This window comes from Lucilia sericata, unplaced genomic scaffold, assembly GCF_015586225.1.
Source record: "Lucilia sericata isolate MDLA Ls3-8-SP2 unplaced genomic scaffold, ASM1558622v1 Contig000201F_arrow, whole genome shotgun sequence".
Classification (NCBI taxonomy): Eukaryota; Metazoa; Arthropoda; class Insecta; order Diptera; family Calliphoridae; genus Lucilia; species Lucilia sericata.
Genome location: NW_023994229.1, coordinates 392,280 through 411,077, shown reverse-complemented (window position 1 = coordinate 411,077; position 18,798 = coordinate 392,280). Strand labels below are relative to the sequence as shown.

The 18,798-nt window shown below is 31.4% G+C and overlaps 1 protein-coding gene across 9 annotated transcripts in view; it reads right to left on the bottom strand.

The window, feature by feature from the left end:
- Positions 1–18,330, bottom strand: part of LOC119601941 (protein vein) — a 45,400-nt gene extending 27,070 nt beyond the window's left edge. For 2 of the 9 annotated variants that reach the window (XM_037953220.1, XM_037953212.1), the window contains exons 1-2: positions 16,448–18,330; positions 12,044–14,698 (exon numbers count right to left, since the gene is read on the bottom strand). In XM_037953220.1, coding sequence (XP_037809148.1) covers positions 12,044–13,943 — 1,900 coding nt within the window. In that variant the 5' untranslated portion in view covers positions 13,944–14,698; positions 16,448–18,330. The remainder of the gene's footprint in view (positions 1–12,043; positions 14,699–16,447) is intronic. The other 7 variants (XM_037953213.1, XM_037953214.1, XM_037953215.1 and 4 more) reach the window with 7 other exon arrangements.
- Between the last annotated feature and the right edge of the window lie 468 nt (positions 18,331–18,798).

Below are 18,798 nucleotides of genomic sequence, written 5' to 3'. Positions count from 1 at the left end.
CCATATATGTCTGGATTCTCTATCCGACGCTGTTGCTGGATTCCTGATCCCTTTGAGTATCTGTTACTCTTCGCGTAGAAGGACGCCAGTATAAGTTGGGCAATTTTCAGGTTGACACTTGGTAGTTGCCTGTCATTCCGTAGACCGTTCTTTATGATCTGAGAATGAACTGATGAAAGTTAGTGAACGATCGGGAAAGAATCCTTTGACCGACAGAAGACTAGTACTGATTTAGTAAACCTTTTACTATAAGGAAGTTCTCGGTGCTGTTGCCATCTCAACAGGAAGCATATTGTTTCATCCTACGCGACTTATGGTTGAGACCTGCTACTCAACTTATTGGGGCACTTATTGGGTTCAAATTGACTTTCCTACATCCTTTGTCACATTATCTGACATACAGAGGAATCCTGAATTATTGGCTGGGTATTTCAGACTACCTAATACGTCTCTATTTGGAATCTTTCATGACATTTAATGGGTTGTCACCTTCCGGTATACCGGAAGATTGATTTCAACTGATGTTGGTGTTTTCTCCCCCACTGTTGACTTTATACCAGTGATTGCTTTTGCCTTGTCGGGGTTTGCATTGGGATTGATCCCATGCTGCCTGTCATTGCGCAGCGGGACTACTATTGGTTTTCTCGATCCTTATGGTGGCGGTGTTAGTATCTGACTTGAGAAGAGAGATACAACCCCTGATTTTCTGATTAATTTCTGACTTAAAAATTACTCAGAGAAGGGGCTCCAGCGACTTTCTCAACTCGAGGAACTATAGCCGCTACCAAAGGTTTAAACATTTAAAAATAATTTAAAATTTAGTAAAAAGAGATGAAGGCCTCTTAATTGACAATTGCTTTAAGGTCCAGATCATTTGATCTTCATACGATTTGAAAGAAATTGTCTATCTGAACCAAGTAGTTTTTCCAATTACATGATGATTCTGTATGATGGCTATGCACTTACATTTATATTCGATACAGTAGCTTCGATTGAATTTCGTTCGGCTTCTACTTTTAGAATAAATTCCTTTGGAACTCTGTAAAATATTTCAAATGTTCGTTGGCTGTTTGTTTGTTGGTGGTATGTTTTTGGCTGTAAATTGTATATAATAGTAAATAGCAGTAGTAAACAGTAGTGGTGGTTTTTATTGCTGTTTTTGTTGTTGTTGCTAATAGTAAATAGTAGGTAGTGACAGTCATAGTCGTTGTAGTACTACTACAATATAGATTATGTGACACGAGGTTTAAGCTTTTGTGTGTGAAAATATTTTTGGAATGAGCACAAAGTCAATTAAATTTATTTTAAACACTTTACCATTCTAGGGACACATGACTATTACTACAACTACTTACTTGCTTACTACGAGTAAGCAGCGGCAGCAGTAAAAACAAAAACAAAAAAAAACTATCAACTACTACTCAAGCTAAACATGTTTAAGTTCATTTATTTCGCTTTTGTTGATGTCGTCGACGTTGTTGTTGTTGTTGCTGCTGCTATTGCTACTAATATTGCTGTTGGTGCTGTTAATGTTGTTGTTGTCGTTTCTCTGATTCATTTTGTACCAGTATCAAATTATGGTGAGAATTTTACAAAGATGTTATTGACATCATCAAAATAATACCACTAATAATAATAATAATAAAAAATATTGTTTGTACAAATGTCTATAGTGAACTGTTTGTATTCGTCGTCTGTGTGTGACAAAAGACAAAAATAAAATATACTATATAATAACAAATAAATATTGTTAGAATCCCAAAGATTCAAAACTTTGGCAAATGTGAAATTATGTATGAAATGTGTTTTATGTTTGGGATATTGAAGAAAAAATAATAATAAAATAAGAAAAAAAAGAAAAATAAAACAGCTCTTATTGTTGTCAATTAACTGAACGCAGAAGGCCTTTAAGTTGAATGTGTAAATAATAAAAGGGGTTTCCGTCAATTTCATGTTGTTGTTGCTTGTTTTTTTTTTTGTTTCTGATGCGTTATTTTTGTTGCTGCTGTTGTTGGGTTATTTTTGTGTTTATTTGTTGTTGTTGTTGTTGTATAGCATACGTCTGATAGTCACTAATAATAAGGTCGGAACGTGTGCCAGACAGCTGTACATTAATTAAGGCTCCAGCTGAAAAATAGAATTGTAATTTCCTCTCGTGCGATTATCATCACCATCATTCGCAAATAAATGCCATCATTGTTTTAGCAGCCACAAAACGCAGCAAAAATTTACAAAAAAAACAACAAAAACAACAACACCAAGCATAAAACGTAGCTTGCTCTCACACACGAGTCCATAGCAAACATAGATTTCTTATGATCATGCTACTACAGTGAGTTATAAAATTTAGGGGAACAAGCAGACATTCTTGTTTTTTTTCAGGATATTCAAAAGAAATTTTTATTTTAAAACCTAAGGGGGTCATTGATCTAAGTTATCCATAATTATAGTAGACAAACAAGGTGTTGTTACTAAGTCCTTTTCTTCCTTCTCTCTTTAAGTTAACTTAAGGATATGCTTAATGTTTAAAATGATGATAATGATGATGAAAATGACTAAATAAAAGCTTTCCCATTAACTAAACTACAATTTCGAACAGCACTGTATAATCCGTAGTGAGTAAGTAAGTATGTACTTGTTGTCTTTATACTTAAACGCTTATAAATCTTGAAATGTATGCCAAAGTATAAAAAAATGCATCTCAACATGTTTATTCAATTATCCAACAGAACTTAAACAAAAGTGACCTCATTGATCTACTCTAGTCGGCCATTATCTGATTGTGTGAGTAAGCATGTGTGTGTAAGTATGCGTATAAAATGTATATGACGTCAGAAATGTCAATTAATAATTTATAGCGAAATTTTAATACTATAACTATAAATACAATAACAACAACAAGAACAAAAATCAAAGTAATTACTAGCAATTAGTTAATTTTATGTTTTATTCTATATGACAACATACATACATACAAATAAAGTTCTAATGGTTGTTTGATAAATCTTGTTTAAAATTTTTGTTTATGAAAAAATATGTAATTTGAATATGTGACATAATAAATATATAGAATAATGCGAAAATGGGTGTGCAATGTTTTTTTGTTATTTTTGATTTTTTGAAAAGTGTCTGTCAAAATGTTCTCTTCAATGGGAATTATATAAAATTTATGATTTTAATGATTTAATCATTTGTTTTATTCACATAGAACATTGTCAGTAACATCAATGAAATAAGAAATATGTGACGGAAATATCAAAAATATCAGAAAGTTTAATTTGTAAGCTTCCCATGGAAATTAAGAACAAATACTTTATTGTGAAAGTTATTCATATTATTATACTCTACACCACTACTGTAGGGAGGGTATTATGTGTTTGTGTTGATGTTTGTAACAGCATCACTTTCTGAGTCGATTAAGCTATGTCCATCTCTTCGTCCGTCTGTTTGTATATGTAAGCCTTGTGCTCACGCTACAGTTGGCAATTTTCATGATCTCCAATCTTTTGATTCAAGAATGAAGCATTTTGAAACTGATTGTAATAGGAATCAGTATTATGCGTTTGTGTTGGTGTTTGTAATAGTCAAAAATATTGGTCCTATCTATATCCACCTTTAAGTATCACTTTCTGAGTCGATTAAGCTATGTCCATCCCTCCGCCCGTCTGTTTGTCCATGTAAGCCTTGTGCTCACGGTACAGGTGGCAATTTTCATGATAATTTAGCTCCAATCTTTTGACTCAAGAATGAAGCATTTTGAAACTGATTGAAATAGGAAACAGTGTTATGCGTTTGTGTTGGTGTTTGTAACAGCCAAAAATATTGGTCCTATCTATATCACTTTCTAAGTCAATTAAGCTATGTCCATCTCTCCGTCCATCTGTTTGTCCATGTAAGCCTTGTGCTCACGCTACAGTTGGCAATTTTCATGATAATTTGGCACCTATCTTCCAATATTTTGTTCCAAAAATGAAGCCTGATGAAACTGATTGAAATAGTAAATAGTATTATGCGTTTGAGTTGATGTTTGTAACAGTCAAAAATGTTGGCCCTTAAAATTGATTGAAATAGGACCATTATTTCACCTTTCCCTCACAACCGTACCCCCGAATAAGGCTCTCATAATTACCCCCTGAATAGGAACTCATAATTATTTTAAAAATATAAGTCTAAATGTTACGGACGATTTTCGTAGTGATTGGGTCTCTTATACAATGTCCCTTTCAGAAAATAACTTCAATATAAACGTAAATCCCTCTACCAATATTTATAAGGATAGGCCCTTGATACCATTTTTATCAACAAATTGTTAAAATATTTAGCAATAAGACAAAAATTAATTTAAATGCTTTATTATTAAAAATAAAGCGAATCATTTATATACTACTAATATAGGGTATCATATGTTCGGCCATTCCCGACTATACATTCTTACATGTTTGAATTTGTTTAGCTTTTAAAATGAAAGCGTTAAATATTTTAGACTAAGCTTTTATCGTGTAAAGTTGACTCTATAGATCACTTTTAGGAATAGCAATACATGTTCATGATCAATATGATTAAATACCGTTTATTGCAAGAACGAATTCTCTTAATGCATGATAAGGTAGTTCGCTTAAACAATTTCAGCTGTAATACGATCAGTGGTGAAGAAGATCGTAACACATCAAAATAAAAACTCCATAGATTCAATGAATAATTTGATTTTAAAATTAAAAAACAATTTTTTCACATTTCTATTGCATTATTAATCTATTATAACTGTTAATAAATAATTAGATTGACTTCTATTGATTCATAGTTATTTCCCTCAAATAGAGAAATGTAATTAAAATATGTATTCAGATTAAACAAAATATTAGTAATCATTAGAGTGAAAAACCACATTACACAAGTAAAGTGTAATGAGGTGTCGTATGAGTGATGTCAATTCTCTTGAAATTAATAGAAAAATTTTTAGAAAAATAAAGGTTCGAATTTTTTTTAACAATGTTTCTTGTCAATTTCTAACAATACAATTACATTTATTGTTTTTAAAACAAATATGTATAATGAAAAATCGTCAAGTTGCCTACACTGGCGCTGGCCCGGTATTGTGCTGTAAATAAAGACGCATACTCAAGGCTACTAAATTTCTAAATTACAACATTGAAGTAGTATGTACTCTGTATTGTGAAAAACTACAAATGTTTACAATTTTATTTTTTCTTAATTTATTTATTAACAATGACAACTAGTGTGTGTATAAATATATGTCTGTCTGTCTGTCATACAGCTGACATTTGTATTGTAAACAATATGAAATAAAATGTTTAACACTTTGACACCACACACCATATACTAAAAATAGTTACTACTAACTCGATAACCTTGTTACACCAAAAAATAAAATGAAATATATTTTATGTTTAATATTTTTTTTTGGTCAAACTTTGTGACATTTTAAGAAAATCAGTCTGGTTGGTTTTAAAATAAAAATGTATGTACACATGTACATTTTTTATGAGTCTGCAAATTAAGTGAATAAAATCTTTATCAATAACTACTGCATACCATTGACAGTACTTCTCTAGTGTAATTATTTGATCTTGTCCACCATAGGGAAACTTTTGCACTTTCTGGTATTTTGCTAAATTATAAATATTTTGGAGTGGTTTTACAAGGATTATATAAAAAGCTATTTCTCTATATTTAAATTTTTTAAAACATTAGATTTTTCTTTGAGAATTAGATATTATATAAAAAATTAATATACGTTTCTTTTGACCCAAGGACGAAACCTATTGAAAATGGTAAAAATCGGTCCATTATTTCATCTAGCCCCCCCCCCCCTACAACTGAACCAACCTCCAAGAAAAGGGCTTTTAAGCTCATAATTATGTAAAATATAATTGCATCTAGATAAAACTTGCCGAATACTTTCTTCCTTGTTTTACGTACATGAATTGGATTTTTCGATAAAATTTTAATTTTCAATGAGAACTGCATTTCTTGATGAAAAGTCGAGTTTTTAATGAAAATACAAAAAGTCCATTTTTCTTTAAAAATTCCATTTTCTTTAAAATTTCCGTTGTTTTTATGAAATTTCGACTTTTTTTTATGAAAATTCAATGTTTTTATGGAAATTGGATTTTTCTATGAAAATTAGATTTTTCTATGGAAATTCGATTTTTAGTGAAAATTATTTTTTTTTTATGAAAATTGGATTTTATTATGAGCATTTTAATTTTCTAAAAAAAAATTGAATTTTTCTAAGAAAATTGGATTTTTCTATGAAAAATCGATTTTTTTTGGTAAAACTGTATCCGCAATCCTGTGTGTCCAATCAGAATAGGTACCATGATACCTCAAACTTGCTCTCTGTTATTGTTACCCTATAGAATCTTTGTGGTTGTATTCACCGTTTCATTGTTACCAAGAGGCCTTAGGGGATCCTCTCACCCATATTTTAGTTGCATCAGAATCGCCTTAATTACCTTCTGGCTATTGGTATTCTAATCCAATTTATGTATTACGTTATTACTCGGACTTCTGCCTGTAAGCTGGGTCTTCAATATAGAACCCCAGACCTATCCGTATAGCAAATAATTGCTACAGATATTTGGTCGAATCTTCCACTTGACCATGACATTATATCTGGCATCAGTGTTTCCGACATTTTCTGTGTCTGATGTGTCTGATATGGAATAGAGCACGTCCGATGATTGTGTATAGCCTCTTTTTTCCTCTATCCACATATAGTGTCATAAATATTGAAAACACACATTTTCAGATGTTATAACAACGTGTTATTCGACTTTAAAAGAAAGATTTAATCTCTTTTATGTCTTCTTCCGTTTCGAGATATCTTAACCTAAAGCTTGAAACAACCTTAAATTGACAAAAGCAGATATTTTTACTATATTTGCCTTATATCTCGCAATTTGTCATAATTTTTACCATAAAAAATCATTTTTGAATTGTATTTGCTGACATATCGTCCCTTGGTTAAGGTTAAGATATCACGACAAAGTAAGAAGTTATAACAGAGGTTAAACTTTTATATCAAAGGCGATAGATAGAATTTTTCGATGGGAAAGGAAGATTCATTTTTGTAATTCTAAATTTAAATTTGCACGATATCTAAAAACTTTCCCTTTAATTTTTAAAGAATTTTGAAGTTTTTTAAAAAGCTATAACCTAAAAATATTTTATACGATTCATAAACTATAACCTCTAAAAATTCTTTTTATTCCATATTAACGAATATTCCCATTAAGGAATTATATTACTGTATAATTTAAATATTATTGTTTTATGTTTATAAATTTTAAATAGTTTATTAATCTAGATTAAAAACTCCATACATAGGTGTATTCAATTGTATATATTTAATGTAAATAAAGTAGTATATAAGTACATTATGTATAGACAAATAATCTTACAGTGTTGTATGAAATGTAATAATTATATTCATGTCACATTATATTCTCTTCATTTTGAAATGTCTACGAGTTGGAATGAACAATTTATTGTGGTAATTCCGCATTTAAAATACTTATAATTTATAAGAAAAAAACAACAAAAAAAAAAAGAAACTTTAAATTTCATGTTCAAAATATGACGGCCCTTTACAACAAAGTTTCTTTAAACTAGTAAATAAATACATAAATTTAAAAGAACAGCAGAAAATTCTTAAAGAAAAAAGTGCAAAATTTAAAAATGTAAAAAAGAAATTAATAATGTTGCTCATTGTAAGAACTATATTTCTATTTATAACTTAGTTTGAGAAACATTTTAATTATAACACACATAGCAACACATACACACTTACATAACCGGCAGTTCGTGGGGGATTGTCTCGTAGAGGAGATTTTACAAATTGGATTTGAGTTTAACCTTTAATAGAATTAAAGTTACTTTTTTAGCTTTCAGATCTTAAGACTTTTGGCAATATTGGTCCTGTTGTAGGCTCTTAAGCAGAGTCTCTGGTGGAATCGAACCTAGCACCTCCGTACTAACAGACTGGAGCACTTCCAACTAACTACCTAGGGACACTGAAATTACGATTATTTCGCTGCTAGACTACTTCGACACACTAGAGTGGCAATAGGATACTTATTCCAATAATGCAAACCAATTTCTACTTTTGTCCACTAAGTAGTTAGACTATTAGAGAAGATTTTTGTCCACCAGAAATACATTGACTCCTTGTTAAACCGCTGGGTTGTCTATGACTATATGTATGTGTCTATCTGTGTCTATGTTAGGGTAATAAAATAATGAATTTGGTGTTTGTTGTTAACGAATTAACTTCATTGATCCACCACAGTTGAGGAACATGAGAAGTCATAAAAAAAATAACAACGAGAGAAAAAAAAAACCAACGAAATAAAGATACATAAAATTAAACGCTGTGAACCGCAACGTTAAATATTTCGACAACAATAATAGCAACAGCAACAAACACATCTAATAACAACAAAAAAATAAAAAAAAAAAACATTAAATAAAACTTTAAAAACAAAGATAAATAAATATAAAACAGAAGAAGAAAAAAAAAAGAAAGAAACGTTGCAACAACACTAGTATTTAACAACAATGAGTAGACAAACTGTTGTCAACTGAGAATTGTGGCTGTGGCTTTGACTTTGATTGCAGCTGCTGCTGCTATTGTATTGTTGTTGATGGCACTGACAAAGGCCGGGGATACGTAAAACCAACAAACAGCAACGAAAACTAAGCCGCACAAGAGTACAAAAAAAATATATAAAATTCAAAATTAATTAATAAAAGCACTGATTAGAGAACAGAAATAAACATAAGAAAATGTAACTAACAAAAAAATAAAACAAAACACGAAGAAGGCAAAAAAACTACAAAAAAAAATAATAATAAAACAAAAACATAGTTGCCCTTCCGCAGTACTCATCACAGACACATACACACAGTTATAGTTTTTTTTTCTGTATTATTGTCAAAGTATTAGTGTAAATTTACCTCAAGTGTTATTTGTATATTTTACTTGATTTGCGGGTGTGTTGTGCTTGCTGCATAAAATTATTTCGGTCTGGTGAATACTACCAGAGCGTGAAGTTGGCAAAAACAAAAAAAGTAATGAAATACACACATACCCACAGCTATACAGATCTACAAACAGACAAATAAACAAAAAAACAACAAACAAGACAAAAACAAAAGCAATTTAAAATTAAGGAAAATCATTAAAAAATGAATTACAAATGAGTGCTTTTATTTGCGATTTTTATCAAACTCGTCGTAATGCAACAATCATTAAAATAAAACTACTAATACATGTACAACACTACTAACATAACACACATACACACACTTGTGTATGTTACCTGTGCAATAAAAGAGTCACACACAGCTGGCAAATCACAGATGTTATTTAAGTAATACACGCACACATGCAATCTCCATATACAAATGCAACAATCCAATAGATAGAAATGTAAAAAAAGAATCAACTAAAATGAATGACATTACACTCAGAGAAATTCAAGAAATTCAACTATATTATGATTACTGCCATCATATATTTTGTTTTCTTTGTGTGGCATTAGTTTACTAGAACAATTTTTTGATTGCGACAAATAAAAATTTTATTGCAGTGACCATGGTATCATTAAATTAAGTGTGTTAAATAGTTACCTTTTCCGTCCACAACATTTCTCTACGTGTAATATTGTTTAGCTTTTTAAATGTCTGTCTATCCTTCTTTAACTCCATGTGTCTCTTTATCATTCCATGATTGGGACAACTAAAATTTGATTGCCGTGACCATGGTATCATTAAATTTAGTGTATTAAATAGTTACCATATCTAGCTACAGTTTTTCTCTACGTGTAAGACTGTTTAGCTTTTCATACATCCGTCTGTCCTTCTTTCCCATTTTCCATGTGTCTATCATTCTATGATTGGGACACCTTTTTAATAACAGTTTTTCTCTACATGTAGGATGTTTAGCTTTTCATACATCCTTCTGTCCTTATTTCCCTCTATGTATCTGTCTATCATTTAATGATTAGGATAACTAAAAATTTTATTACCGTGACCATGCAATAATTGAATTTAGTGTATTTAATAATTACCTTTTTTAATCATAGTTTTTTTCTACGTGTAAGATTGTTTAGCTTTCGTCTGTCCTTATTTCCCTCCCTGTGTTTATCATTCAATGAAAGTTGACTGACATGACCATGATACAATTGAATTGTGTAATATATAGTACCATTTCTAACCGTAGTTTTTTCTCTATGAGTAAGATTGTTTAGCTTTCAATACGTCCGTCTGTCCTTCATTACCTCCATGTGTCTGTTCATCATTCTATGATTGGGACAACTAAAATTTTATTGCAGTGATCATTTCTAATCATAGTTTTTCTCTACGTGTAAGATTGTCTAGCTTTTAATACGTCCGTCTGTCCTTCTTTGCCTTCATGTACCTATCATTCTATGATTGGGACAACTAAAAATTTGATTGCCGTGATCATGGTATCTTTAAATTAAGTGTATTAAATAGTTAGCTTTTCCATCTACAGTTTTTCGCTACGTGTATGATTGCTTAGCTTTTCATACGTTCGTCTGTCCCTCTTTCCCTTCATGTGTCTATCATTCTATGATTGGGACAACTAAAAATGTGATTGCCGTAACAATGCTATTATTAAATTTAGTGTATTAAATAGTTACGTTATCTAACCATAGTTTTTCTCTAAGTGTAACATTGTTTAGCTTTTCATAAATTCGTCTATCCCTCTTTCCCTTCATGTGTCTGATTATCATTAACAACAACAACTATTCTCTCAAGTCTCTCGTTAAATGTTCATTATAGTTTTTTTTGTATTTTAAAATTTTTCGTTTATTTTTTCTTAATTTTTTTTTTTAATTTGTTTGTTTTATTTCATTTTATTTTTCACACACTCTTGCACTCAACAAAAAGAAGAGAAAAATTCACACGTTACACACTACTACAATAAACACACACACACTCAGTAATTGTGTATAAGTTAAGTTTATGTTCGTATCCGTATCCGCTTTGCCAACCAAACTTTATTGCAAGTTTCAACATGTATTTATTTACTTTAGCTTGCAGGTCTGTTTGCCTATGTATATATGTAAGTATTTGGTTTGTTGCTTGTTGCAAGTATCTATTATCATTAATATTGTTATTATGATGATTATTATTACAAATGCTAATTCGCGTGGCATTTGCGTGCACCAAGACCCCAACATTTAAGAAAAATTCATGGTTTTTTTATCCATTATTATTTATTTTCTTTTCATTTGAATGATTTATTCAACTGGTAAAAAAAAAAACAAATGGAAAAAAACCCCAACATGAGTTTCATCTGCTCTGTAATTTATATATTTTTTTATGTATTTAATACTCGTACTTAGTATGTAAAAATTAAAAAATGTTGCATCATTTACACTCTTTTTTCATTAATGTTATGTATGCAATTTCTTAACTCGAGTATTCCACGAATACTTCTCTAATGGACACGAACATATTTAAGCTGCAGTATATAATGTGTTGCACAGCTCTATAGCAATGTACACTCAGATACACGCACACACACACACACACGCTGTCTGTAGACAGTGTAGTGCGCAGACATTGTTTATTGTAGGAAAGTTGTTAATTTGCTAAATAATTTTAAGTGAGAGGACGTGAAAGCAAAAAAAACAAAATTGTCACATAGGACAAGTGAAATGAAAATTGTATAGAAATTTATTTATGTTGCTTGTAATTGCATTAGACTACTGCGAAAAAAAGAAAATTAATTAGTTGCAGTAAACGCTTAACTCCCCTTAGAAATACGTATTCCCTTACTTTCAAAGATCAGTTGTTATATATAGAGAGTGCATGCATTTAAAGAAATAGAAACCGATTCCGAAGTGTTTATATAAAGTTCCGGTATTCTCGAAAATTTTATCGTAAAATGGAAGACAAACGCTGTAAATTTTCCTTAAAAGTTTTAACTATAGCAAAATCAACTGTCTGTACTTATAAAAATAAAAATATTTGATCACTTTACACTCACCATAGTTTCCACTCACTGCGTAACGTACTGCCTCAACGACACGTTTTGTCTTCCTTATAGGCTGGCCCAGTATTGTAAAGTTGCCAATGTCTATTTGCTGGACAAACAGCAAGTACATGCGTCCCGGTTCGATAGTATCACCACGTACTAGACCTCTTGGTCTCAGCTGTTCACGATAAATATCGCACTCACCGCTATTATTACGATAAGCAAATTGCAAACGTAAATATTTTTGCAAACGATAACCGATTTGCTGTTTAAACACCTCCCTAACTTCGACAGTAGCCGAAAAGTTTTGCCTACGATCGGGTGTCATTGACACAATTTTGCCCTCGAATACGGTGGGCGCTTCAAATGCCAATTGGGCGGGATCTCTTGCAGAGCAATAGCGCCTTGAATGTTTGCGCATGCGTTGCTGTTGTTGGTGCTGATGATGTTGATGCTGGTGTTGATGTTGTCTCAAGTTGTGGGGTGAAGGAGACTTACGTAAGCTTGACAATGAAGTTGTAGATGAGGATGCTGTTAGCAGATCGTTTTCATATTTCTTATAACGACCACGTAGAGAATCGCGTCTACTACGGGCCGCCTGCTGTTGCATTGTACGCAATTGCTTTAGATGTTGTTCGTGTATCAGCATGCGACGCTGCTGTTCTGTTAGTTCTCTTGCCAATGGCAATGAGGCAGGCACCTCATAGGATTCTATAATGAAGCGTAGCGGCAAGCCTGACGATGTCTTAATTTTGTTTACATTTGTGTTATCAATGCCGAAAACATTAGCTTCTCCTCCCGGCTGCAGCGTTTTATTGTGTGTTGTTGAAAATATGTTTTTTACGTTTTTAAGTTTATTAATATTACTATGTATCAGTTCTGGTTGTTTTAGATGGGCTGTTGTTGATGTTGATGCTGTTCGTGATGTTCGTTGTAGTTGCAAGAGTGTTTTTGTTGGTGTTGTTAGGGTATGTAGTGTTAGAGGAGATGGTGCAACATGATGTGTTCTATCCTCTTCCATTCTTCTAACATTATAATATTGCTGTTGGTGGTGTTGTTGTGATTGTGGTTGTTGCAATGGAAAGTTAAGATTTGGTGTTGTTGCATAGCTGCTTCTTAAGTTGCTTGGTATTTGTTGTGGACCATTTCCATTTCTCACATACAACACCTTTCTATCAGCAGCAACTTTATCATCCTCTTCTATATACTCATCATCACCAGCAACTTTGTCAGTGTACGATGGTTTGATGTCATCGTTATACGAGTCATCACCATCATCGACTGTGGCCTGTGGTGTAGGTGTGTGGTGTCTAGGCCACCCTCTTAGTGGGAGCATGTAGCCTAGATTGTCATTATTGCTGTATAACTGCTGTTTATTATCAATGAATGCGTGTCTACTTCTACTATTGGCGGACAAAAAACCTCTATTATGTCCGCTGCTGCTGCTCACACCAACGCCACCACTACTGCCGGGTTGTGGTGGCCATTGCCGCGTGTCATCTGCAGGGTAATTCTTGTAATAGCCCGGAAATGGCTCTCTGTTGATGTCTGCAGTTTGGACAACTTCCACAGCACTGGAAGATGACGCCAGTCTGTGCTTTCTGTTTGGTAATGATGACAATATCGATGTTAATAATGTTGACGACGACGACGCTGATGATGCTGATGATGAGGATGTGGATGATAATGATGACGACGACGACAATGTTGCCTCCTTGATTACATTTTTTGGCATATGTGGTGGATTTGCAGCAGCAAATGATGCGTCTGAACGAAAGTTCATTGTTGCCAATATTAGGGATGGTGCACATGTGACAAGTAGCAGCAGTACAACGACCACAAGTGAGCACACCGAGCAAGACATTAGATTTTTCGTATGTATACTCCATTTGCGCAATATTCGCGCATTCATGGCGTTTCCGCAATTGGTGTAGAATTTTTTTTCAAAAGTGTTTGATGTGTTTATGAAACTTAAAAGTTATTTGTTTATTAAAAAGTTGTTTGTTTATTAAATAAATTATTTTTTTTTTTATTTTTAACTTGTTGGTTATTTTTTATATAAGTATTTTTTTTACTATATAATATACGAGTATTTAAAAATAATTATTATTTTATTAACAATTCTTTTCGAATGCATTTACTTTATGTTTTTTTGTGTTTTATTTTATTTAAAAATTTTTTTTTTGGAACACTTGCACTTGTAGTTTTACTGCATTTTTAAATTCTTTAATTTGATTTTATTTTGGGAGGGGAGGAATTTTTTGTTTCTTTTAAAATTCTCGTTGCCAATTGATTATTTATCGATTGCGTTCATACATTTTTGGAATTTTTCTTAGAAATTGATTGCAATAGAGCCACTTTTTTATATGAAACACTACCGTCATTGTATCAATTTGTTTTATTCTTATAATATTAAATTTTGTTTATTTTCTTTAATTCGATTTTTCAAATCGTTTTATTTGGGGGAGGGAGGGCAAGGAGTTTTTGTATTTCTCTTTCTCGTTTGATTTTTTTTATTTTGTTTTTGTTGATTTTGAGAGGAAAAATTCGTTTGATTCGTAGGAAATCTTTTTCTTGTTTTAATATTTAATGTTAATATATTTTGATTTGATTTTAGATTTCTTCATGTCTTAATTTTTTTTACTATTTCAACTAGAATATATCTGTCTAAAAATGAAATGAAAATTAAATTACTATACACAACAAATTAGTAAACAGAGTGATTTTAAAAATGATTTGTATAAATATACAAATGTATTAATGCCCTACACCAGGCAAGGGTAGTAGAAGGTTTGAAGATTTTTTTTAAATACATTCAGGAAAAGTTTTCTATAATAAATGAATCATAATTCTTAACCATTTTCTTTTTAACCCTTAAAACTAGAACAGAATCCATGCTCTAAGGCCCTAGTTTTAGGTCAATTCCCCTTTTCCTTCAGCTTATGTTTAGCTGTCTAATGTAATACAAAATCTAAACAATCAAGGTCAGATTTCTGGCATTATTTACTTTATATATTACTTGTAAACTAAACACTTTAAATGTGGCAATTACTATAGGTGTAGAGCATTAATATGTTCGGCCTTGACCAAACCATATTATTTAATTTTATTTTCATTGATTTTTTTTTCTTTAGTATTTTAATGGGAAATTTGTTTAACAGCCAGCCAGACAGGCAGATCGTAAAGCACACGTGCCATACGGACAGTAAGTCATTCAGTCAATCAGTTTTGTTATACTTTTTATACTATATTTAGTTAGTCAGCCCAACATCGAACAAGTTTTAGACACCCTCGTTTTTCACAACTTTCACAAAATACTAAAAAAAACTTTTTGCTCCTCAAGTCATTCGCCGCTCGCCAAAATATCACAAGAATATTAAGCGAGTACGAGCAGAGATATATAGTCCGAAAATACTCTAAAAACATATAAGAACAGACATCGACGGCTGACAGGCAGTCAGTCAGAAGGCTTGTATGGATAGATGGATGGCTGTTACTCGGTCTCTGTTTTGTTTGAGTTTATTTCTTAAAGTTTTTTGTAATCCATTTGAAAGAAGATGCGCCGATGTTGTTTAACCATATATCCAACCCATGTATATTACGTTTACGACGGACACAGACGAGGACAGCGATGGAGATGTAGTTGGAGAAGAGAGCAAGCTATTGGCGAGAGTTGTTGTTGCTATTTTTTGTTTAATTTTTAACTTAAAATTTATATAGTTCCCCCCGTTTCAGTGCCGTATGGCCATTTGGCTGTGGTGTTGGTTGGTTGGTTGGTGGTGTATCCCTAACAAACATAGACGATGTTGCGATATAGGCAAATATCTACGTCTGTTAATGTGAGTGTTTATTTCTGTGTGTGTGTGTGAGTGTCTGTCAGAATGTCTGTCTGTCTATGTGTATACTTTGTGTAAAATGTTCTTCTTTAAACATTAACATGCGGGTATATTTTTATTTTTCTGTATGATTCACAACGATTTTCACGAGTTCAATTTTCTGGCGCAAGCTGTTTTGACTCTAGAGTGGCCGTCGTCGTAACCGAGAATGACGATGATAATCATGCTGCTGCCGATGATGATGAACAAGATGAGTTTATATTGCTTGTTTTTATTTCTTGATCATGATGATGACGCTGGTGATGATGGTGATGATGATGAAGAGGGAAAGACTCTTCTTTTATTCCACTGGTACTATGCTCGACATACGTTTAAACTTACATACAGACGTACGAGTTTTGTGCGATATGCCAGACACACACTTTTCTAATTTTAGACAAAGTAATTAAATGAAACAGAAAAAAAAAAACACATTCACACAGATACTCACATACACACACACACACATGTATATATGAAATTTTAAAGAAAAACACATAAACAACAACAACTCAAAAACAGAAAAAAAAAGTATCGAGACATCGTATCGAGAGTCTACGACGAGTGCGAAGTTAAGTTGGAAAATTCATGTACAATTTTAATGCCCGTTTTTCTATATTTTATTATATTGAGGAAAAAATTTTGCGTTCGTTCGTATTTATGTATCTTTCAATTTCGAAAAGCAATTTTGAAATCATTTTGAAATTTCAGTTCTTATTTTTTTTTTCACTTTTTTTCCACTTCAACTTTGGAGGTTCAAATGAGTATGAAAATTTTGTATACGTTTATGATTTGGTGCCGTTGGCTGGTTTTTTTTTCTATAAGAGAAACATTTTCAATTTCATTTGGTTTGGTTGGGATTGTATTTTTGTAGTTGTTATTATTATAATTATTTGTTGTTTTATTGCAGACATATTAATCCTTTGATGTCAAATTGAAAATTACGAAGGTATAGATAGACGTGGGTCTCGAAACACTGGTCTACGGTGGTACACACATTATTCATATTTAACAGCAACTAGACATTAATATAAGACCATGAATGATAATAATGATGATGATGATGAAGAAGAAAATCTATTTAAACAACATAATTACGAGCAACATGATGGTGATAATGATGACGAAGAAAAGAAAATACAAATACAATACATATGAAGATGGATATAGAATGTATATAAATAAAATATCTATGATGATTTGTAGCTGTATGTATGTGTGAATATATGTGTGTATAGTTCTATATGTATGTTTATTGTATTTAATTTTATTTAAATTTATTTATTGTATTTTATTTTATTTTTTTTTTTTTTTAATTTTATTGTTGTGTTTTATTTATTTAGTGATTTTTCTCGTGTATGCGGAACAATGCCAAATTTTCACCGAAATAATATTTATGTATAATATATGTATTTTGCTACGTAACTGTTAAATATTGCATTTCATTAATCATCTGCTTAAGTATTATAAATTTAATTTTATTTCTTATTTATTTATATTTATTTCTTTTTTTTTCATTCGCTTGTATTTGATTTGTCATACAATTGTTGATGTTTCACTTAAATATTGTTAAATGAATTTGAATAAATTTTTAAATTTCAGACAAATGACATTAATGATGGTGGATATAATGATAATGATGTTGTTATTGTTGTTGTTAATGTTGATCCTCGCAAAATAATAATGATCTGTCAGAATGATATTGACAGACATAATATTCATACATTGATGGCTGTAGCTGGTGTTTCATATGGTTGCATACATATTTTAATACACTTGTAGGCGTGTGTATGTTTTTGTTTTTTTGTAAGAGTGTTTGTTTGTGTGTGTGTAATGGCGCTACTTTGTTATTTTTAAAATATGTAATTAAATGTGAAATTTCAAATTTGTGTTCGTTTCTCATTCATAGTTGATATTACACATTTTTTCCCATTTTATTACATTATTTGTCTTTTTGGGGTCTGTAGCAGGTTCCTAAGTTTTGGAGTTATGGCCAAATGTTGTTGTGTGTTTTATATTGTTGTAATTATTATTTAATTTTAGTCACAACACTACACTTTTTTTTGTTTTCTTTAATTATTTTTTACACTCTTCAAAGTTTTCTAATTTTTTTGTGGTTTGTTATTCAACATATATTTTCAAAATATAAAAAAAATATTTTAATTTTGGTTTATTTTTTTTTAATTTTTTTTTTTGTATTTTCAAGTATGCCAAACATACAGATACGTACGTATAAATACTACAAACTGTGTGTATAGAATACACATTTATTTATATGTATCACTTTTATTTTTTTTATATATATATTTTGTATATTCTTGTCGAACGAAAAAAAAAGAACTTTTTGATTAATTTTTATTCACCGCCTTTGTGCTTAAAATTTTGCCACCCGGTACGTTTTCGGAAGACGTACGAACTCCACAATTGACGATATTTAACTGAACAAACCTCTTAGGAAACGAACATCTACGCACTTGTGTTGCACATTAAACTCATTTAAACATACAACATGTTCGACTGAAGCGCACACAACCAACCAACCGAGCAGAGCAAACCGAAAATATAAATAAAAAAATTAATAAAAATAAAACTAAAATATATTACTACATTTAAGTAACAAAGTGTAGACAGAAGACGATGCTCAATCACACAAGACGTCTAAATTGTGTCTGTCGAAATGTCTGTTTGTCTGTTGATTATTTGTTTATTTGTGGTCTTGCCCCTCCGCCCATAACCCACCCCCCCTTTCAGTTTCATTTTCATCTTGTAAACAAAACATAAGACTTGTCAAAATTTTTTATAAACACAACTCTATAACGGATCAGTAGTGGGTGCCGCACGAAACTCTTCTTTGTGTTAATCCCTATTTTTCTCTTCTTTACAAAAACTTCC